The 22,374-nt window shown below is 45.7% G+C and overlaps 1 protein-coding gene across 2 annotated transcripts in view; it reads left to right on the top strand.

Moving 5' to 3' along the window:
* PLA2G4A (phospholipase A2 group IVA) overlaps nt 1-22,374 on the top strand; it is a 67,885-nt gene that overhangs the window by 11,532 nt on the left and 33,979 nt on the right. Inside the window, exons 2-5 of one of the 2 annotated variants that reach the window (XM_057385267.1) lie at nt 4,074-4,176; nt 4,338-4,478; nt 10,818-10,899; nt 21,984-22,132. In XM_057385267.1, the coding sequence (XP_057241250.1) occupies nt 4,446-4,478; nt 10,818-10,899; nt 21,984-22,132 (264 nt within the window). In that variant the 5' untranslated portion in view covers nt 4,074-4,176; nt 4,338-4,445. Of the gene's footprint in view, nt 1-4,073; nt 4,177-4,337; nt 4,479-10,602; nt 10,676-10,817; nt 10,900-21,983; nt 22,133-22,374 lie in introns of those variants that run through there. The other variant, XM_057385268.1, reaches the window with a different exon arrangement.

Genomic DNA, 22,374 nt, shown 5'->3' with positions numbered 1-22,374 from the left:
CAGGGGACAGTCACTGCCCTGCACCTGTGGTCACACCAAGGCTGGGACAGTCCAGGGGCCACTGGTSTCTTGCCCACTTGGGTGCATCTGGGCTCATGTTTAGGTTCAGTCCCCAGCACTCCCTGGGCCTTTTCCAGCTGCTCTTCCCCTCAGCCTGGAGCTGCAGGGGGTTGGGGTGACCCAAGGGTGGGGTCCAGCACTTGTCCTTGTTGACCCTCACCCTGTTGGCACATCAGCAGAGCATCTTCTTTTCCATTGGTGGTGGAAGTGGAGTGATGGGTGCTCTGCGTGGAATCGGAGGTAATCCTTCCTCCTTGTGTGGGAAGCCCTATGTTAAGAAATAACATTACAGTGATTTTCCAGGATGCTAGGCAAAGTCATGTAGAAACAGAGTATTTGTTATTTCTGTTATACAATCACAGGATCAATCTAACCAAATAAAATGCTGTAATCTGATTTGATAGAAATAGAGGGTGACATTCATACAAAAAGCCTGAGTCATTACTTAGCGTATTCTGTATCCCTTACTCTATTCTCATAAAAGATTGAAAGTTAATGACTGTGTGGGTGAGTCACACTTATTCACTTATTATTTTTCACATTTTTTGTGTCTTTGAATTTTTAAGAAGAATTGGACAGCTTGATATAAACAACCTCCGTGTAATGGTTTTTCTTACACTCATGAGAACATAATCTGGTGATTATATTTATACTGTGCTGTGCTTTACACATTTTCAGAGCTTTTCCACTCAGTGAGACTAACTCTGGAGTAAGCTCATGCTTAGCATGGGAAAAATCTCATTATTCTTATCTTTTGACATATCCTGTACAGCTGAATTATCTGTAGGAATTTACTGAGAATGAAAATGTTCCAGTTATAATMTCTGCCCACGTGAGTGTGTAGCTTTTTGTGGAGTTGCTCTGTTATTGTCGGTCTTCCAAGACAATAATCCCTTCTCCACTTCAGTCTGTCACCTCAAGTGAGAATGAGCTGAGCTCGCAGGAGGCTCTTAGCTCCAGGAGTGATCCARTGATCCACTGGTACTGATGGTGTCTGAAACTCTGCCTAGCAATCAAACACCATTGGCCTGACAGAAGCAGAGGTCACTTTTAGGTGAAAGCACGACTTAGGCACTCAGAGAAAGGCTGGCTATCCATGTCAGGGCCAGGCTAAACTGTGGCCTGCCTGTTTGCTGTGTAGTTTGTAAACTTGGACACTGGGCAATAAAACAATGCGAATCAGAGGGTCATGGGATGGTTTGGGTTGGAAGGGGCCTTAAAGCCCATCCAGTGCCACCCCCTGCCATGGGCAGGGACATTTCCACTGTCCCAGGTTGCTCCAAGTCCTGTGCAATCTGGCTTTGGACACTGCCAGGGATCCAGGGSCAGCCACAGCTTCTCTGGGCACCCTGTGCCAGGACCTCCCCACCCTCACAGGGGACAATTTCTTCCATATATTGAACCTGAATTTCCCRTCAGTCAGTTTGAAGCCATTCCCCTTTGTTCTGTCACTCCCGTTCCTGATGGAGAGTCACTCTGTCTTCCTTGTAGGCTCCTTCACATCATGGAAGACTGATGGGAGATCTCCACACAAACCTCTCTTTTCCAATTAACTTAATCTCTTCTCTGCTTACCTTTAATACACAGTTAAATGGTCTGGCCAGCTTTGTTAATGTTGGTGGTGTTAGGTGCTTTTCCTTTAGGAAGGAATGCTGTCAGCCCTGGAAACAGCACAGTCACAGATGGTGTGATACCTCCAGATATCAGGGAAACAAAACAATCCGTGCTGGTAATACCACAATGTCCTTGAAGTTGTGTTTAGAGGCACTGCTTCCCCTGCATCTGCCAGGGGCTACACTCAGCAGCTCCAGTGCAGGGGTTTGCATGTGCTTGTGATACAGCCCTGGATTAATTATGATCAGCCTGAAGGAGAGGAGCCTGAGGGCAGAGCTCACCAAGGGCTGCAGCTCCTTCTGAAGGGCATCTCCCATCTCTGCTCCCTGGGACAGGGACAGCACCCAGGGAATGGCTGGAGCTGGGCCAGGGCAGGCTCAGGCTGGAGATCAGGGAAAGGTTTTTTCCCAGAGGGTGCTGGGCACTGCCCAGGCTCCCCAGGGAATGGTCCCAGCCCGGAGGCTGCCAGAGCTCCAGGAGCGTTTGGACAGCGCTGCTAGGGATGCACAGGGTGGGGTTGTTGGGGGTCTGTGCAGGGACAGGGGTTGGACTCCAAAATCCCTGTGGGCCCCATCCCACTCAGGACATTGTGTTCATTCCATGAATTAACTTTTTCCTTAGGCTTTGTGGGTGTGAGATGGACAGTGTGTAGGGGAAGTGTTAAGCGAGATAATTTTGGGATCAAAGCTCTGTTTGCTGCAGTAAATGTTCTTCAAGACTTTCTTCGCAGCTCTTGATGAGCATAACAGGGATTTCTTGGTTTGGCTCCTCTGCCTCACTGAGAATTAGATCTAGAAATCTGTTAGCATGCTTAACCCAAACTSCATGGATTATGTAGTGCAAGCTTCCAGAGGGCTCCCTGGCCCCACTGTCCCGCTGAGCGCCCTGCCCGTGGGCCGTGCTCTGCGCGGGTGTTGGGATGCAGTTGCTGATGACGTGGTCGCATTCTTGTCCGTCTGCATGATCCTTGCCTCATCCAGCACAGAGGGCAGATGGCGCTTGGGGACTCATCCCAGCCCTGTAGGCAGAGGCTGTTGTCTGCAGCACCACGAACGCGCTTCCTGCAGATGTRGAAACAAATGAGGCAGGGGGTTGTAGGAAAGAGAGCGTGATCTCATGTCTGAGCCGGTTGAGGGCCCGGCTGGGGAACTGGAGCTCTGCCTTTAGGATACAGGACGTTAACTGGAACCAGCTTCTTGTCCTGGGTCTAACCTGTTCCCTTATTTCCCCAGACAGAGCAGCATGCTCGACGTGGTTTCATGTATCCTCTCAAAATAAGCACGGTAGTTGGCTGTGCACTTAGGGGAAATGCTGTTTTCTGATTTTACGTGTTTCCTCTCCATTACAGGGATTGGGGTAACTCCCGCTGTTCCCTTTYCTGGATTGCCTTGCAAGTTGGCGGCAGTTTCTCCAAAACTGATATGGCTGGGCACGTTTACCATGATTCTCCAGTGCTGGAGTCTTTTCTTATTCATACTTCCTCAGATAAAAAYGAATAAATAAACCCAGGGTGATTCCTAGCCTCAGTCTATTGTTAGGACTGTCAGGAAAGGGTGGTCAGGCATGACCAGGGAAGTGATGGAATTGCTGTCTCTGGAAGTGTTCAGAAAACATGTGGGATGTGATTGCTTTGGGACATGGTTAGTGATGGACCTGGCAGTGATGGATTAATGGTTTGACTTGATGATCTTGGAGGGCTTTTCCAGCCTTAATGACTCAGTGATTAAAGAAAGGATATTATAATGTTCTAGTGATGATAACAAAACTAATTTTTTTATGAAGGCGTTTCAATTAATTTCTCAAGAGCGAAGGTTTGGGAAATGCCATSAACCATCATATTTAGGTCTTGTCCTGCTAAATCAGAATTGAGGACTAGGAATCATTCCCTTGAGACCAAACCCAACATGGTGCTTCACTTCTTTTCGAAACTTATGCTGATGGTTCAGGTCTGACCATGGTCCAGCTGAGAACTGATCCTGTCCAGCTGTTCTCAAGGCTTTTTAGAGGTGCAGAAAGGAATAACCTCTCTTAGTGTATTTTCCTTTGATGGCTGAAATCATTTCTGAAGCTGAAGGCCTCTGATGGCCCCTGATCTTCACAGAGAGCTCAGAAGGTGGTGCCCTCTGAAGAGCCTGTTGAGACCCTGCCAGCTGATTTGCAGTTTGCCCTTCCAAGCCTCTGGAGCATCTGCAGAGAGCTGGGGTAGCTGGGAGGTTACACACAGCTCCAGCTGGAATTCCCTTCCCGGATTTACAGAGGGCAGTATTGCTGCTCCTGCAGAGCTCACAATTCTAGCTAGGATTGTAATGTGTGAAAGCATAAATACTACAAGGTATTTAGGGGAGAAATGTAATTCCTCCCTTCTTTTTTTTTTTTTTTTTTTTTTTTTTAATCTGTAGAGCTGCTAGAAACACTGGGATTACTGGAATTTAAGATATTTGATTCCTGCTCTTACCCTGAGGTAGAGGAAATAAGCACAAGAAATTTCTCCAGCTCGGGCAGGTAAGTATCTGTATCTCCATAGTTTATGTGAAATTTAGTTCTTGGTAAACAAATGAGTTGTGGGAGCCTTCCCAAAGCATAAGAACTATTTTTTTCAGTTCTAAAATATGGTTTAAAAGGAACAGATTAGTTTTAATTGTATCTTTTTCTTTATTTCATAGTTAAAGGACCTTTCATACTGAACTCTKCTCTGAAGAAAGGGGAAGCCTCTCCTCTGTGGGATTGAAATAGATACTTGACCGTTGTCTTGAGTAAAATCAAAGGCAAAAATGTCTATGATAGATCCTTATCAACACATTGTGGTAAGTAGCTCTGAATCTTCTATATATGCTCTCTTCTGTGATGTRTGTTGTCTTGTGTAATGTATCCTGCTGGGAGTTACTCTAAATCAGCAATAACATTGGAGTTGTGATCTATTTCCTTCAAGAAATGGTAGGTGTGTCTAGCTTTCTTCCTTACAGTGCAGTTTTGGGTTTTGTTTTTTTTTTTGGTACTCTTTTCCTTTTGATTAATATGGATAGAGGGATAGGTTGACAATTTTGGATATTTAAATCTTAAAGTAGTGAATATCAGTAATGTTGGTTCAATGAGAATCCTCAAAATRTACATTGCAAACTGTAGGTCTGAGTGACATGATCTGAGCCACTCAGCAGCACACTGTGCCCCTGCTTCCCTTGCTCCTGCTRTATTCCAGTGTTCCTGCTGCATCCTTGTGCCAGCTGTCACACCCTTGGGATGGCAGTGAGCCAGTTGAGCCTGCTCAGTGGGGTTCAGTAAAAAAAATTGGTTCAGTACAAAAAACGACAACATTTCTTAGGGAGAAATTGTTCCCTGGGAGCGTGGGCAGGCCCTGGCACAGGGTGCCCAGAGAAGCTGTGGCTGCCCCTGGATCCCTGGCAGTGTCCAAGGCCAGGCTGGACATTGGGGCTGGGAGCAGCCTGGGACAGTGGAAATATCCCTGCCCAGGGCAGGGGTGGGACTGGAAATCTCCCCAAACTGTTCTGGGATTCCATGGAAGGATTAACAAATCCGTTTTGTGCTGTTGGAGCTGGCCCAAGGGGAGGGTGAACTTCACCTGTGGAAGTGGGGACAAGGGAAGGAGGAGGGGAATGGAGCAGAGCTGCCCTTTGTGGGGTGAGTCCCTGGCTCAGCAGCCACTGAGCCCTGGGATGTTCACATGTAGCTGTGCTGGAAGTGAGTTTCCAAAGCAAACACTGAACGGCAGTTCCTGCCCAGGCTGAAATCTGGAGGCACRCTGGGTGTGTTCCTATCAGGGGCTTCTCATAACAGCGCCAGGCTCTGGCCRCAGCAGCAGTGAGGTGTTCCCAGAGATAGCTGCCACACACTTGTCACAGTGGTTTACTTTTACACGGCTAAAAATACTCCCTGTGCTTCCTTGAAGTGATCTCTTATCAATCCTGTGGTCTGTGCCCCGTACACTCACATCCTCCACACCAGTGTGCAGCCAGCACATGTCAAACTGGCTTTTACTCTCTCCCCAGCCCTGTGAACTGCTGCGAGGGAGGACAAACCTCAGGGCGATGTCTGTGTTAAAACAATACTGACTTCGTTCCTTTCAACATCAGTGCCCTCTCCTGGATGGATTGCTTGGAATGCACTGTACCTGTATGGGAGAGATCTCAGAGGCACTCGGTTATATTTTGTTGAATCACTCACATAAAAGGACCTTTYGATACCAATAATCAACAAAATGTTGCTGTCCTACATATGTAATACAATGAATGAAAAGTGCATGTAATAAATATGGTTACAGCCCTCTGGGAAGGCTGAACTGTTGCTGTGGAAATGTTGCTAATTCCAGAATCAACACTGTTCATGCAAGAGCTGATCCTTTAATTGCTTGGAAAGTGAATGGGAATCTTTGAAGTTCTTTAATTTGAAAATTGAAGCTCCATGGAAAGTTTTAGTGAAATTTACAGAAGTCAAGAGCAGCAGGCTYACATCRSTGCAAAAATCTWGGATTTTAATGATATTTGGCATTAAATGGTTCAGAAGGATTTTTAATTTTCCAAAAATCCKTGTGCTAACTGCTGTGTGTTTTCTGATCTTTTTCCTTTTTCCTTCTGATATTATGAAAGACTCTGAGGTATAAAATAAGCTGTTCAGTGAGCTGCTGCAGGTGCACACAGAACTGACCATATMAAAAAAGCAAAGAATTAAAGTGCATAATACAGCTTCATTTACTTTGGTATGGGGGATAAACAATGTAACAATGGAAAAAAATCACTTTATGATAAAATTTGTGTGTGTGTGCAGAAATGTTTGTCTGAATTGTAATACCTTGTGAAAGAAGAGCATGGACTCCATGAAAATAAATTACTTAAGCAAATAAGCAAATATTGCCATTTGTGCAGCCCCATTGTTAGCTCAAGTGCCCTTAACATGAAGGAAGTAAAATCTTTAAATACCTGTGCATTCTGCCTGTGCCAGAGCTTCCTGTTTGCCTGKCCCTGCGAATGCCGGCGTCCTGGTGGAGCTGCACTCTGTGACTCAGCATTCTGGAATATGACARATGTGATATTGAGTGCATGCAAATCCCTGGCTTTCCGGGCATGTCCAGAAGGGTGGCAGGGAAAACCCATCAGCAGCATTACAGGAGATCTCATTGCTGTGCCCCAGCCCCTGGTGGGAAGGGGGYGGCGTTTGTGTGCCCACAAATACAGGGACATCTGAAAGAGAGCAAAGCAAATTAATGAAGATAATGTCACTGGGGGAAAGGAAAGTGCTCAGAGTGAGAGAGGAACAAAGGAGGTGGGAGGAGAGCTAAGCTGAGGTGTGAAAACAGGAGAAGCTGAACCATGGCTGGGCATCATGGAAAACATTCATGATAGAACCAGGAACACTGAATGCTGTCCACAGGAGTTTCCATAACTCAGAAAACACAGGTTCAGGCAGGGCATGGTGAAAACTTTCCATTTTCTTCCCTTTCCTCTGTAAATGTATGGGGAAAGAGGAAGTGAAATGAAACACACGTCCCAAAGTCACTTGGGATGGTGCGTTTAAGATTTTTCAATCCGCAGAATCCCAGAATGGATTGAGTTGGATGGGACCTGTGTCATCCCACCTCACTGCCATGGGCAGGGACGCCTTGCACTGGAGTTAATTGTAAGCTTTTGAAATTTGTAACCTGTCCTAGATTTTTAAAGGAATGTAGATGTTGCTCCTGTCAGTGTTGCAACGTTTAAGTGATTTATTTACCATCGTCTGTTTTTCAGAAGTACTTGAGGAGTTTGTACTGATTTTTATCAAGATTTAAGGTGAGCATAAGTCACTTGAGAAAATGCAGCTTAGTCATCTAAACTAGCAAGGGCTGGATTTGTAAAGGTATTCATGGTCAATACATTTCTTATGGTGTTTTCAGAGGACTTCTTTAGAATTCCCTCCAAAAAACTAATCAAAAAATGCTTCTGAAATAAGGACATTTAGGCCTTTTAATCTCTTTAGAAACTGGACCCTAAGTGGAAAATTGCCCTAATTTCCGCTTGCACTTAATTGGCATGAAAAACATTTATTTTGGTGTAAGAAGAGATCTAGACTTTGGAGCTTCCTGTGTGTATCTGTGTAATTTTTTTTTTTTATTAAGAGGGACACTGTTTATTTCAGCGGTATCAAATTTCTCCAAGTGTGTGACTATGGCCAAATATTAATAACTGTGTATTAYTGTAATCCTCAGTGTGTTGTTTTGGATGAGGCATAGGGAAAGAAGATCCTGCTCTTCTGTTTTGCCAGGCCTGTGTTCTCACAGGCCTTTCAGAGGGTCCCAGATCTTAAACCAGACTTAATTTTCTTGGCAGTACAACAGCTGGAAGCAGGGGGATTGCTGTTTAAGTCAATAAAAAGCAGTTTTTGTGATAGCAATAACAAAACAGTTATCAATTTGTGATAGAAATAGGGATGATCCCTGTGCTGCTGGAAAGAGAAAGCACTGGTAAGTGGTGGTTTGGCCTTGCTCTGATGGTAGGCACTCTGTTTAGGCACATGAGTTTCATGAGCAGGACCAGGAGATGCAAGAAAATTATTTTACAGGATGGTTGGTTGTCAGGGAGTATTGTTTAGTACCACTCTTTTCCAGCCAGGGCTGTGGGACACCAGAATTGCACATGAAGTTCAATTATCAGCTGAGAACCAAACCCAGCACGCCCATGTCCCATCCTTGCTGCTTAATTATAATTTTTCTTCACTGCTAAATGCTCCCTGATCTCTGATTGTGGTCTCCAGCGAGGACAAGCTCTTTCTTGACAGCTGAGAAAAAGGAGGAGGGTGGTGTGTTTGTACTTTGGGCTGTTTCTTTTAATTACAAGGTTGCATATGACAAAGGAAATGTTTCAGTCTGTATGAAGAAACTGAGACCAGTTTCTGGTCTCAGTGAAACCAACTTCATCAATCTGGCGTACTTGGGAGGTAATATAATAAGGAGATAATAAAGCAGCTTTGAGCATTTTCAGACAGCAAACTGAAAAGAGGGGACAGTGAGAGCCGGTGGTTTCTGGAGAGTCACAGCTTATAAAAATACTTGGAGCAGGCTAAATGAYAGAGCTGGAGTGACTTCACATAGTTGTGTTCCTAGTCCTTCCCAGATACCCACAAAAAATCCTAAAATATGAAGGAAAACTCTGTACTTTTTTTTGCCCTGTGTCATAGGCAGCAATTTATTCAGGCAGAAGTTACATCCTCTTTCCCATTCACTCATCTGCTCTGGGAAGGTGATGGGTCTCACAAAATCATTGGGATGATGGCTTCGTGTCAGCCCATGGAAGGCTGTGAAGTAGATGGTGTTCCTTAGAAACTTTGGGTTTGTGTGCCCTGAACCCTCTGCTGGGTCTGGTGCTGTTGAGGTGAGCAAAATCCTGCTGGGAGTATTGGGAAGAGTGAATTCCCCTTTTCCTGCGGTTGCTGAGCTGCCTGCTGTGCCATGACGGTTTCAGCRCGCCACGCTTGGCGTTGCCACACTTGGTCTTTGATCCAGTGATCCTCTTTGATCTTTTGATCCGACTCCTATGGTTGCCAGGGGATCATTCCARAGGCAGGCAGTGCTGATGGAGCCTGCAGCAGTTGTGTCAGTGTGGAGGTGATCACAGCCAGCCAAAGCTGATAAACTCAGAGTCTGGGTCAGGCAGTGGCTGCAGGGAGGTCACCCCCTGTGTCACTGTGGGCATTTTCTCCTGGATCCTTTACCCTGGGGGATGTGGCCGTGCCTTTGCACACCTCAGGCTGCTGCAGGAGTTATGTTGGTGTCATTGGAGTGCCCTGACTCAAGTGCCACTTAAGCACTCACTCGCAGGACTTTTGCTGTCTTTAGAAGATCAGTTTTGTCTTTCTTTTTTTAAAGAAAATGGTACGTAACCTATTAGATACCCTTTGTTTTTCTTTATTTGTGCAAGAGTGATCCAGTTTGGCTTGCGTCTTTGGGCGTGAGCTGTAGGTACAAAATAAGGAGGCTTGGCTGAAACAACCAGTTCTTAAAAAAAAAAAAAAGAAGAAAGAAAAAAAAAAAAAACTAAAAAAAAAAAAAAAAAAAAAAAGGAAGTGTCAGCTGAAAAATAGCAAGGATGCACCAGGCAGAGCCTGAATAAGCATGGCCTATAACAAGAGTATTGTCTATGAATTTTAAAAAATTTCACTGAATTTCCTGATGGTGGCCCTTCTCCCTGGTTGTTTTGGTCCCAGTGACTGATAGGCTTTGTTTATTTTGATGTACTTCACAAGGCTTATGGGTGTTAGGAAATGATAGAAAATATTCAATTGTTTGAGAGCTGATCCTGGCTTTAATACCTCACATTTCACTCCAATCCCTGTGTCCCTGTGAAGCCAGTGTTGGCTGCCCTGCAGTCTCTCCTGGTGATTGTGCTGCCCATCTGTTTGGTCCAACTCAGGGCAATGTAGGTAAAGCAGCAGTAGAGGGGAGTTGGTGACCTTTTTTTAATGAGACTTTTACTGTTTGTTTCTTAATTTTGCATCTTTTCCTCCTTCCCTGGTGTGTTGGGGGCACACCTGCTCCTAGGCAGCCAGCTCCTGCTGTGTGTTTGGGCTTTGCAGGAAACGGGAACCTCCAGAAACAGCATGAAATGTGCTGGTGGCTGTTTGAACAGCTTGCTTTGCACCTTCCTTACATTGTCTGGAGGCTGCTTTCACAGTGAATATTGATGTGTGCTAGAAGGTACAGCACCAGCTCTATCCCTTGCRTGTGMAGTGTACATTTATCTGCTCCAGAASACAGACTTTGAAGTAATTCCTGCCGTTCTTTTACCCAGGGGAAGGCAATTACCAAGACAAGCCGTAAAATAGCCCATTTTTATTATTCCCTCACTGTACCCAGTGGTTCCTGCCTGACTAAATGCCTCGGAGCAGGTTCTGTGGTGAGGGGGAGTGTTGTTGGTTGAGATTAGTAGGTGTGGCTGCAGGAAAATCCAGCAGCCCCGGTGCAGGGACCTCTTGGTAAAGCTCCAGGGTGCAGTTCAGCTTTAGGATGCTTTATCCAGTATGAGTTTCCTTTACGTTTTGACTGGGTGATTTCTCTCTCTCTGTTTTTGGACAAAATGAAACCTTATTTTGATAGATTAATTTTTTTATTTTTTTTTTTGGTTCTGGAGCTTAATCACCTCTCCCTCTCTGACTTCCAGGTGGAACACCAGTACTCACACATATTCACTGTGACAGTAAGGAAAGCCACAAATGTCACCAAAGGAGCCATTGGTGACATGCGTGAGTATTTCTTTTTCTATTTTCCTTTCTTCCATGAGCCTGTTGCCGTGGGCAGGGGTGACACATTGTGCATTAAATGGTTGTTAGGGGGCTGCTGGTGAGGTTCTGCCTGTCCTGTTGAAGCCAGGGCAGTGTCCCCGTGTCACTGCTCACTCTGTCTCACTCCGAGAGCAGATCCGCCGCTCCTTCTGTGCATTGATCCCRAAGGGCTGAGTGAGTTAGTAAACGATTTGCCTACAAGCCAGCAACACCTACAATTAGCTTTTTGGCTCCGTCAGAAGGGCTGTGTGAGTGCAGTGAAACTGGAAATTGCTGCCGCTTCATGGGGCTATGGTTAGATGGGAGAAAGAAAGGGCTCAGAGCTCTGCTGAGTCAGTGCAGAGAGCAGAAAAAATGTAAAGCTGTGAAAAAAAATCCACCCAAATGGGTCAGCAGATCCTGTGGTGGGGAGAGGGATGACACCAGCACTCCTTCCTCTTTCTGGGAGGCAGCTGAGCCTCCGGACTTGGCAGCTGAACAGGAAACCACTAGGAAGAGCAGCTCTGCTCTTCTCTTAAGGGGGGAAGAGGGAGACARTATTGGCTGAACCTGCAAAAAGAATATTCCTGCTTCCCTGGGTCTGCTCTGCTGCCAGGCCATGTCTCACCTTTCCCAGAGCTCCCCAAGGCTTGCAGGCTGGGGCAGGGAGGATGAATGGGACCCTTGGCTCCTGGGCTCCCATTAGCTTATGGGGCAAACAAGTGTTTCCCAATTCCTGGAAACTGCTTTTGGGTCAAACTACAGCAGCTGCTCTGACCCACGGCTTTGCTTCAGGGGCTTTTCATAATTGAAGTCTACTGTTGATGCTAAAATTGGGGGAGTGATACTTGGAAGGGGGATGCATCAAGTATGACAGGAGACAGGGGAGCCCTGGCAAAAGGGAAAACAGGGAATTGGGAATGTATTTATCATTTTTGGGAATGTATTTATCATTTTTGGGAATGTATTTATCATTTTTTTGTGGGGTAAAGGGAAGGAGCAAACAGAGAAGATGCAGTGGGGTATATATATTTATATATATATTTCTGTGTCTATTTATATACATATATGTGTCTATTTATATATTTATATGTCTATTTATACACATTTATTTATGTATTTACATGTATGTGAGAGTCTTTATATAAGAAGACCTCAGGAAAAGTGCTGGAAGTGTGGAACAAGGAACTCCTGGGTTTGTGTGTGTGTAAGGAGATGAGTTAAATGGAAAGATGCAGGTTTTGGGCACTGGTGTCTATCATGAGGCAGTGTCGGCACCATGGGAAGGGAAAAAAGGGACCCCATGGTATGATGTTAAAGGGAGTATGGAAAGGGTGAAGAAAGCCAGAAGATCATGGCAATTTTGTTCACTGGAGCAAATATGGTCCTACAGTATAAACTTTAAGTATTATCCATCAATATAATTGTATTTGTTTTCTAGGAAAAAAAAAMCCTCTTATTTTAGCAAGCCATCAAAATCAAGAAGCTGCTTAGTAAGAATGTTTTATTTTGATAAAACCTGTCAAAATGATGCTGTAGAGCCACTGAAATCTGTTTGGCTTCTTTTCTGAGGCACCCACAGTCTGGGGCATCTCTGAATGAGCTTCCAAGGACCCAGGGCAGGTCCTTGGGATCCTGGCAAATCTCCCAAAGCAAGAAAAATGGATTGTCRCTTCTGTTTTTAATTTGGGAAAATGAAAAATGTTTTTATTTCCTGTGTATATTTAGCTTGGTGTGTTGGAGCCTGGGAGCTATTAGATCCAATCAGTGATTCTGTTAATTAATGAGGGAAGATGCTTCAAGCTGTGAGCAGGGCAGGGCCTTTACMGTTGATTGTGCCAACCTATATATATTTATATTGATTTGTTCTATTTGATTTGGCAAAAATAAACTATGTTGAGGGAATTGCTGAATTTTCCTGTTGTGTTTCTTTTCTTGAGGACAGGAGGGTGGCTGTGCCAGACCAGGTGTGAGCTGTGGTTGGGGTGGGTGCCTCAGTGTGGCTCTCCCCTCACGGGCACTCCCAAGCCCATGACTCTTCTGGGGGATTACCCCTGATTTTTTGCTGTTGCTGTTGCTTCAGGTTATGAAGCAGAGGCTGCTCTGGGAGCAAGAGAGTTAATTTTACATTGTGGGGGTGATGGAGGCCCTGGGGAGYAGGAGGGATTTTGTATGTTTGGCTGTACTTTTTCCTGTATCAGCCTTTCCAAGACTTTCTGGAGCAGCTCTGAAAGATCTGAACAAATCTAAGTTTATGAAATATGCTGAAATGCTTTTGGGATGTTTTCCATCTTGAGGCTCTGAACTCTTACCTGAGCTTGAGGAGTTTTAGCTGAYAGGTCTGGTGTGTGTGGTGCCCCACTCCATGGGTGGCATAGGGTCTCCGACTCCTCCGGTACAGCCATCCCACAACTCTGTCTCCTCAAGCCCAGGCTGGGCAGAGAAGCAGGATTTTCAGCAAGTTTTCCAAGATTTCTTAGCTCTTTATGACGAGACAGTATAAATGGCTGTGTGATCCTCAGGCTGTTTTGTCCTGTGAATACATCTGTGGGGCTGATAAATGAGATTTCCTGTAGGAATTTACCACCCAGGATGGTTGTGGGAGGGCAAAAGACATTTGAGGTCAGACCCTTTCCTTCCTAGTCCTTCCCAACAACTCATTCAAGTCCCTTATTTCAGATCCCGCTTATTTGTTGTCTCTGTAGAAGTGCTTCCTTTCCTGGTGTCACTTGTTTCAGTTTTGGGTGTCCCTGTCCCGGTGACTCCCACGCCCTGGATGCCATCCTGTCCCCAGGCAGGTGATGCAGCTGTGGCTTTCCAAAGGTTTCCATCGTGCTTTGGAGGCTGCTGCTCTGCGAGGTGYGCTCAGCTCCTTTGCAGCCTGGCAGGTTTGTGAGCTGAGTAACGCAGCAGATGTGTGCTGGGTGACCTCGGCTGGCCGCTCTGTCACTCCCTCTGTCAACAGGACRGGGAGAGAACATGATGAAAGGGTCGGCGTGAGGACAGGGAGACCTGTCACCTCTCACCCACACAGGCAGACAGGCTCTGTTTGAGGAAATGACTCTCTTTTATTGCCAGTTTATTGTAGCAGAGGGGGTCAGCCAGAAGCAATAAACCCAGCTCCTGCTGTGCACCTTTCCTTCTTTCCTGTTGCATCCCCTCACCGGCTGTCAGTGGGGTTGGAGTCAGCCAATGGACCCTGCTGAATTGGCAGAAACACGGTTCAGTGCAAAAGAAGACAAAAAAGTTCATTAGGAAGGAATTCCTGCCTTTGAAGGTGGGGAGGCCCTGGCACAGGGTGCCCAGAGAAGCTGTGGCTGCCCCTGGATCCCTGGCAGTGTCCAAGGCCAGGCTGGACAKTGGGGCTTGGAGCAGCCTGGGACAGTGGRAGGTGTCCCTGGCCRTGGCAGTGAGTGGCATGAGCTTTAGGGTCCCTTTCAACCCAAACCATTCCAAGATTCYATGCCCCTGCTGCCCAAACCCTGCCATATAAAGCTATTATGACATGAAATATCTCAAAATCCGCATGTCTTTGGGGAGAATTTAATTGTTTTAATTGCTTGGTTTACTGTTGATTGCAGGCCTTGTAAAAATCACTTCTCTGACTGGACCTCTTGGAAACTGGAAAAGACCTTGCCTCTGGCTCAATGRGTTCTAACRCTGTAGATCTGTAGTTTTGAGTCTRCTSAGATGCTACCTAAACTGCAGAGCCTTTCCTTGCTTCCATGAAAGTACAAGAACTTGTAGGCAAAAAAACCCCAGAGTTCCCAACTGCAGCACTAGGGAAGAAAAATGCCTGCAAACTGGTTGTCCTTTCCAYAGCATCTCTCCACTTCTGGATTTTTAGGGATCTCAGTGGAAAACTGGGTCAGAGGAAGCCTTGTAAAATTGTCTTCTATCTTTAAAGATCTGTTTGAGTGCAGTGGCTTTCACAAYAAACGGTGGCATCTACAAAGGAAACCAGTTGTGTGACTCTGCTCTTAACGATCACTCATCTTGCTTAATCCTTCTTGGGATTTGCAACTTTTCCTTGCTTCACCTTCTTCTGATGCCATGATCATGAACTGTGTAATTCTGGATATTTTAAAGAAAAAAWTACCTTCTTAAAAATGTTCAAAGTTTGATAGCTTGCAGCATTGGTACTTAGCTTCTATCCCAATTGCTGTCCACCCTGCTGGAATCGAGGATGTATTTCCACTGCAGTGAAGCTGCTCAGATAAACAAGTCCTGGGAGCAGTCCAGTCACCTGAGCTCAGCTCTGGTTGCAAAACTTGCCAAAAAGCTGGGAAGTGGCTCCTGAGTGGCTCTTGGCATGGTCAGCCCATGTCACTGCAGCCATCTGTGGACATGCCCCAAGTCCAGGAGATGTCCTTCCTCATTGCTCCCTTTTTCTCTGAAGGAAACAGGGCACTATGGTGTCTGTTGTGTGGGATGAGAGCACACCTTTACCTGTCTGGTGCTGGCTCTGGGATCTGGAAATGAGGAAGGGATGTCCAGCAGYCCCTGTGTGTCCCCCTCACCCTGTGCTGAGCCAGAGCTCCTGGGGTTGGAGCTGGCTTGTTTAAACCTGAGTCACGGCCCAGGCAGGTGTGAGTTTGAAACCTGGGCTGGCTGAAGGGTAAGGAATTGGAGATCAGCCTGCTTGTGTGATGGTTTGTGTTGCAGCAGCTCGTTCAAGACCAATCCAAGTGTTCTCTGATCACAGCTGGCCACTCCTGCACCCTGAATTAGTGCAGTGCCCTTACCTGTTAGAGTGCCATCAGATAAAGCTCTTCCTGTGAGGCTCCGGAGCAGGTTCTGATTTTTGCAAGGGGAAAACAAGCCAAACTACTCCCCTTTTCCAGCCAAACAGGCTGGGAAAAGTAGGTCAGTGTTGGCCAGTCCTCCCCATCCTACAAGCTGCATATGCAGGTCTTCATGTGGCTGAAATACAGATCCATRAAAGAGGGATAAAAGAAAAAATCTCAAATGAACAATGCTGCTTACAACTGCTCAAGAGATGTCTGCTGCAGATCTCAGTCTGACACTGAGGCAACCAAATGATGGATTTCAGTTTCCTTGGGGTCAGTTTGGGGCTCCTCAAAAGAAGAAAGATCTTAGGGGGCTGGAGTGTGTCCAGGGAAGGGAACAGAGCTGGGGAAGGGTCTGGAGCCCCAGGAGTGGCTGAGGGAGCTGGGAAAGGGGCTCAGCCTGGAGCAAAGGAGGATCAGGGAGGACCTTGTGGCTCTGCACAACTCCCTGACAGGAGGGGACAGCCGGGGGGGTCGGGCTGTGCTCCAGGGAACAGGGACAGGAGGAGAGGGAACAGCCTCAGGCTGGGCCAGGGCAGGTTTAGATTGGATCTTAGGGAAAAAAACCTTTCCTGAAAGGRTGGTCAGACATTGTCAGGGGCTGCCCAGAACAGTGGTAGAGTCCCCATCCCTGGAGATGTTCAAATGTGGATGTGGCGCTTACATATAAGGTTTAGTGGTGCTGGACTGATGATTGAGCTCTGATTTTGGGAGATCTCTTCCAGCCTTACCCATTCCGTGATTCATCATCTGGGTGCTGCCTTGCATTCTGTAGGATCCCAGCTGTCCCACAGATCCATCTGCACCAAGGGAAAACGCTTATGAATCAAGAGTGTTCATTTATATATTTCTGCCTGCACATGTTCTGAAAGGGTGGGGGAAAACCATCAGCYTTCTTTACATTTGTCACCACAGGAAGGAACACTTCTGTGGAGGATAGTTTTTAGTGGCAGCTTTTTTTGTGATAGCTTTGCTTTATCAAAGCATCTGGCCAGGAAAGTTATGGGGCAGTTGAAATCCAGGAAATGTATGCTTCATGCTGGGTTTTTAAAGTGTTCCTGACAGTTGTTTGAATTAAAAAGTCAAGGGAAGAGCCTCTTCTCCCTCAGAGACCCTAAGGCTGCACTCCAGCAGTATGGGAAATCAAGCTCTGGGGCTGCTGGGAGAGTCCCAAAACCTCCGAAGCGTCCTGATGGCAAACACAGACCCAGTGTAAACTTGTTCTGCAGATTCAGAAACTGGTGCCAGTGTAAATTTGTATTAGCAGAGTTTGTGCCAGACTGGAAACAATCTRTACTCCATCAGATAATATAAATGTGGACTAAAAATCATCCTGTAKGCTTGATGTAATTTAGTAGGAATGTGATGATCTGCCTGTGCTTACTGCAGGCTGAATTGCCCCCATCCAGGTCTGACATTTCCCTGGACCCGCAGTCAGAGCTGAGYCAGGCCTCCTCCTGTCCTGCTCATGTCTTTGGTGGTGCAGTGAGATGTTGCACAGGTTTTTTAATTCATTAAAAAACCCTAAAACCCTTAGACTCTTGCATACTGCTAGAAAAATGTTATTTTGCCTAATGCTTCAGTCACTTTGGGTGTGTGTCTGCAAAGGGGCCTGTACAGATAATGTAGAGTCAATGTTCYATTTCTCTTGGCACTTCTACAAATGTGGTTTGACCAAAAGCTGACTTGTTTGGGTTTTTTTTGCCCTTTCAAGGCTGAATCAGTGGAAGCAGTGGTGTGCTGCMCCAGTGAACTGGGTGATAGTGCAGTGCCTGCTCTGGGAGCTGGTTCTGCACTGAAGTAACGCCAGAGATGAAAAGCACCATCATAAAAGGCACAAGTAATTGTTAATGAAGGTATTACCTAACCCCAGGGTTTCTCAAAGCACAGCTGCTGCTGCTTCAGAGCTGCCTTACTTCCCTTGGAGTCACCTTCYGCTCACGAAATCTGGCTCTGCCTCATCCCTTTGCAAAATCCCTGAAGCCACCAGCCCTGGCATCCCCTGTGGCACTTAAGCACGGGCAGTGGTGGGTACTCTTGGGGTTTTTGGGTTGCTGTGACCTTCTGGCAGGGCTCCTGGCATCTGCATTACTGCTAAATTCTTGATCTGTTTGGAGCCTCTCAAGCTCTGTGGGTTAGAGGGACAGTTATYGATAAGTTTTTAAGAATTCCCTTTTTAAAAACTGAAAAATCACATGGAACTGGGAAAACCCATGAATTTAAAAATCATTATTTTTTCTCCTGACTGTGGCAAACATCAACTCATACTTCCATACCACTGAGGCCCTATAAAATTCACAGTTTGGACAGAAGTTGTGTCGTTATTTAGCTTCCTTCCCCTTGGAGGAAAGAGAGGTCATCCAGCAGTTCCCATTATTGGCTTGACCTCAGCCAGCCTGTTTTGCTGCATGGGCTAAACAAGTTATACTGTAGTGCAGCAAAAAAATGATGGGAAATAGACAAAAATGGTCATTTGGGACCTAGCAACTTTTTATCAATGGGATTACACTTAATGGTGGATAATTTGAGAGTTATTACCACATTTAATTTTGAAATATATATAAATATATATATATACACACACCAGTATTCTATTTGATCAGGCTTTCTGATACATTTCTTCATGTCAATGATGCTGTTGAAGTAATCGAAATTGGAATGACTGAAATACAAATCATATATCTGAATATTAATCATATTAATATGGAGGCCTGATGACAGCCGTCTCACCAGACTAACAACTTAAGATCAAATGGTTTCCAGTCATTGCAGAAAATGTTACAGGTTTCCTTAATGGACAGATTGCTTAAAGCATGACTCATTTTTCACTGTGAAAATGTTTGACCCTAATTACTGTCCGCTGTGTGTTTCACTTGGTGATTCACAATGTGATTTAAATGGAGAATCCTATAGCTGTGACTTAACCAGGAGAGAAATCAAARGAGGAAAAGTCAGGGAATCTTTACTTTCTACCTCRCAGTTTMAAAACAGCRGTGGAGATGCTGACTCTGCCCAKAATCCTTAAGGATGGAAAAGACCTTTAGGGTCATCAGGTGCAGATACAGGTAGAGAGAATTCTCTTGTTGTGATTAAACTCACAAAKCATCAGCTTTTGACCCATACACCATAAAGGTGCTTCCCTTTAAAATAAAAATAGGGATGGCAGTCTTCCAGTGCCTGAAGGGGCTCCAGGAGAGCTGGACAGAGACTGGGGACAAGGGATGGAGGACAGGATGCAGGGAATGGCTTCCCACTGCCAGAGGGCAGGGATGGATGGGATATTGGGAAGGAATTGTTCCCTGTGARMGTGWGGAGGCCCTGGCACCCTGAGGGTGCCCAGAGAAGCTGTGGCTGCCCCTGGATCCCTGGCAGTGCCCAAGGCCAGGCTGGACATTGGGGCTTGGAGCAGCCTGGGACAGTGGAAGTGTCCCTGCCATGGTAGGGGTGGCACTGGATGGGCTTTAAGGTCCCTCCTATCCCAAACYATCCTGTGATTATGTGATAAGTGATGATCAAGCTATTTTTACKTACTATTTTCAGCTTAGTTTTTTTAACATTATCTGGCAAATCAGTTAGCAGGAGCCCAAGSAAGAATAAAAGCATCCATGCCAAGGATGCAAACTGGCTGTTTAATCTGCGTTTGATCACTTGAATGTTTTGAAATACATTAAGTGAAAACTTCTGTTACTTGCCAGATTGCTGTCAGTTTTTGGTTTCCATCCAAGGAGCAAAGTTTTAATTAATATAGTATAGCTTAACAAAGTRTTTACTATAGCTTGTAGCAATATCTTAATCAGAGCAAGCAGTCTTCCAGTATATTTYCTCTTCATCTGAAGAAGGAAGATAAAAAATAATACATTTTCATTTTCTTAACTAAAAATAGCTCCAGATAAACTTTCAAACATGAAAGGGCAGGTGATTGTATCTTTGCCTTGGGTTAAAGAGCTTGTAAAGAGATGGAGTGGGGTGACTTGGCAATACTGAACTACCAAGACTGATTCTGTCAGGTTTAGTTGTTCTGTGCCTTGGGTTTAGTTTCTGTTTCAACACTTACCTGGATTTGCCTGATAGGAAGTTGGTAATGGATCTGTGTGCTGCAGGTCTGGGGTTTCCACAGGGGTTCTAGATAGGGATAGGAAACCATTTGCTGTTTGTGTTGATAAGCACAATTCAATTTTTGGTACACACCCTGTCTGAATGGAGAGGGAGACATTATTTTGTCCAGAACTCTGTTCAGCCACCAGGATTTTGGCTAAAATCCCAGTTTTTTTAGGCAACTTCAGTCTCTTGGCAGAACAAGCCTGARTGTTTATTGCCAAAGCTGTGCTGGATATCAAGATGTAGCAAATGAGATGTTGTTGCTTCATGGATGTTTGGTTTCAAAGGGCCCTGTTTCTCTTGAGTGTTGATTCTCTTCCTTGTGGCAGAGCTTTGTGCAGCAGCTGAACTGAGCCAATGGAAAAGTTGGCAAGTTGGAACATCTGCCAGCGAGGAGAGACTTGGGGCTTGATCCCCAGTTCCCCTGGCTACGAAGAAGAGACAAGATCAGGCATAATTAATTCCTCAGGAGCTAATCAAGGTTACTATTTAAAGACTCTCCACACTGATCCCCAGTTTTAAATAGCTGCATGCTCATTGCTCAGGGGCACTGAGACCACCTCAGTGGAGCAATTAGCTGAGCCCCACAGATATGGAGTGCGGTGGAAAACTCCTGGAGGAGTTGAATTAGGATAAAATTGAATAGGATTTGCCCAGGGATATATTGAGAACCTCCTGAGTGATTTCCAAAAGCCCTTTTTTTTGGTTGTTTGGTCAGGGTTTTTTTTTTCTCAAAAGACAGTTGATTTGATATGGAATTATCCACCTTTTTTGGTTTGTTCTTTTCTTTCTTCTCCCAGCAGGAGGGAGAGGTGGTTCTGGGCCTCTGGAATCTCGTGGAAAAAAAGTTTTCTTGAACTCCAAGAGTTTCAGAAATTTGGCTTTGTTGAAAAAAGGTTTCTTTAGATAGAAAGTGTATACAAGGAGGAATGTTAGGACTTGTTTTTCCTAGTAATGGGAGTTCATCTCTYTCAAATGAATTGTTTGTGGTGGGTGTTGGTTTGCTTGATGAATTTCACTAAAGCAGAGGACAAACTGAAGAGAGGATTCAGTTCCTCCCAAGGGACAGCTCTGATCTCTGTGATCAGGGACAGGACCCAGGGCAGGGTCAGGTTGGATTTCAGGGAAAGGTTCTTCCCCAGAGGGTGCTGGCACTGCCCAGGCTCCCCAGGGAATGGTCCCGGCCCCGAGGCTKCCAGAGCTCCAGGAGCGTTTGGACAGCGCTGCCAGGGATGCACAGAGTGGGATTGCTGGGGGGTCTGTGCAGGGACAGGGGTTGGATCTGTGATCCCTTTCACCCAGGATATTCTGTGATTCCTTGATTCTGTGCTGGACAGTGTGGTGTTTTACCACAGCAGAGCAGGAGGCTTTTGGTGACCTCAAAACCACAGAAATTATTTTCCTTGCTCTCCTGGGAGGCATCTGAGCCCTAGCCCCGTTTGACACATCGTACAGAAAAGCCCTCCATGCTTTAACTTGCTGGAAAGTGTATTTTTGGGGCTGCACTCTGTGCTCTCGGGGATGCCTGTTATTAAACACATCCGATGGGATTTGTCAGYGTTTCCTTTTCCCCCGCTGGTAATTCTTATCAGCTGCAGCTGCTGTATCTCTGTTTGCAGTCGGGGTTCTGTGCACTTGTTCAAACGTGCTGTGTCAATAAGGTCCTGGAGCTGTGGTGGTACCAGTGTTTCAGAGCTGAGCTCTCCTTACACACTGGGCAGAGCTGCAGGCCTGGGGCTGATTTCTTCCATCACTCCCAAACCAGCAAAGGGGAAGAAGGATCCAAAACTCACACCAAAGTGCTTGTTTTTATTGTTTTGTGGGATCCTTGCTGCCGTGACACGTACCAAAGTCATTAAAGGCTAGAAAGGGAGGACGAAGTAAAAGCTTTTAAAAACATTCACCAGTGCCTGGCAGATGTTTGCACTTTCCCAATAAACTTGACTCAATCCCTGAGCCTTTCTGTTTGCTCAAGGCTTTTCCCCTCCCCTCCTAAAGCCTAATGTTTCTTTTGGGGGGATTGTTGATATCATTTCTGTCATTATATTTATGTAACTTTCACAGTTGCATATTTTTCTGTGCTTGACCGTGAGGGGATCTGTGGTTTTACTCRATTGTATCAATCACCTCAACCCAAACCCGAGTTTTCCCTCTGCTGACCCATGTTCTGCTCCACAGTTGACACCCCAGACCCCTACGTGGAGCTGTTCATCCCCAACGCCCCCGACTGCAGGAAGAGAACCAAGCATTTCAACAATGATGTCAATCCCGTGTGGAACGAGACCTTCGAGTTCATTCTGGACCCCAACCTGGAGAATGTTTTGGAGGTAAATCCCACAGCTGTACTGGGGGGGTGAAGGGTAAAATAACATTTTTGTTATTTTTTACACGTGTGTGGTATCTGCTGTCTCAAGATCACCCCTTTGTCTGAAACACTAAACCTGTGTTTAGCCGTGGTGCTAAGCAAGAAGTGTTGTTTGAATAGAATTATTCAAGGAGTAGCCTGGAGAGGCATTGTCAGATGTATCTTTGAATCGTCCCTGGGACGGCTCCTAAGGGAGGGAAGCTT

This window comes from Malurus melanocephalus, unplaced genomic scaffold (genome assembly GCF_030028575.1).
Source record: "Malurus melanocephalus ecotype Western Australia unplaced genomic scaffold, MMel_1.1 scaffold_805, whole genome shotgun sequence".
NCBI lineage: Eukaryota > Metazoa > Chordata > Aves > Passeriformes > Maluridae > Malurus > Malurus melanocephalus.
Note: the sequence above shows the minus strand (reverse complement) of the source record. Positions and strands in the feature narration are given on the sequence as shown.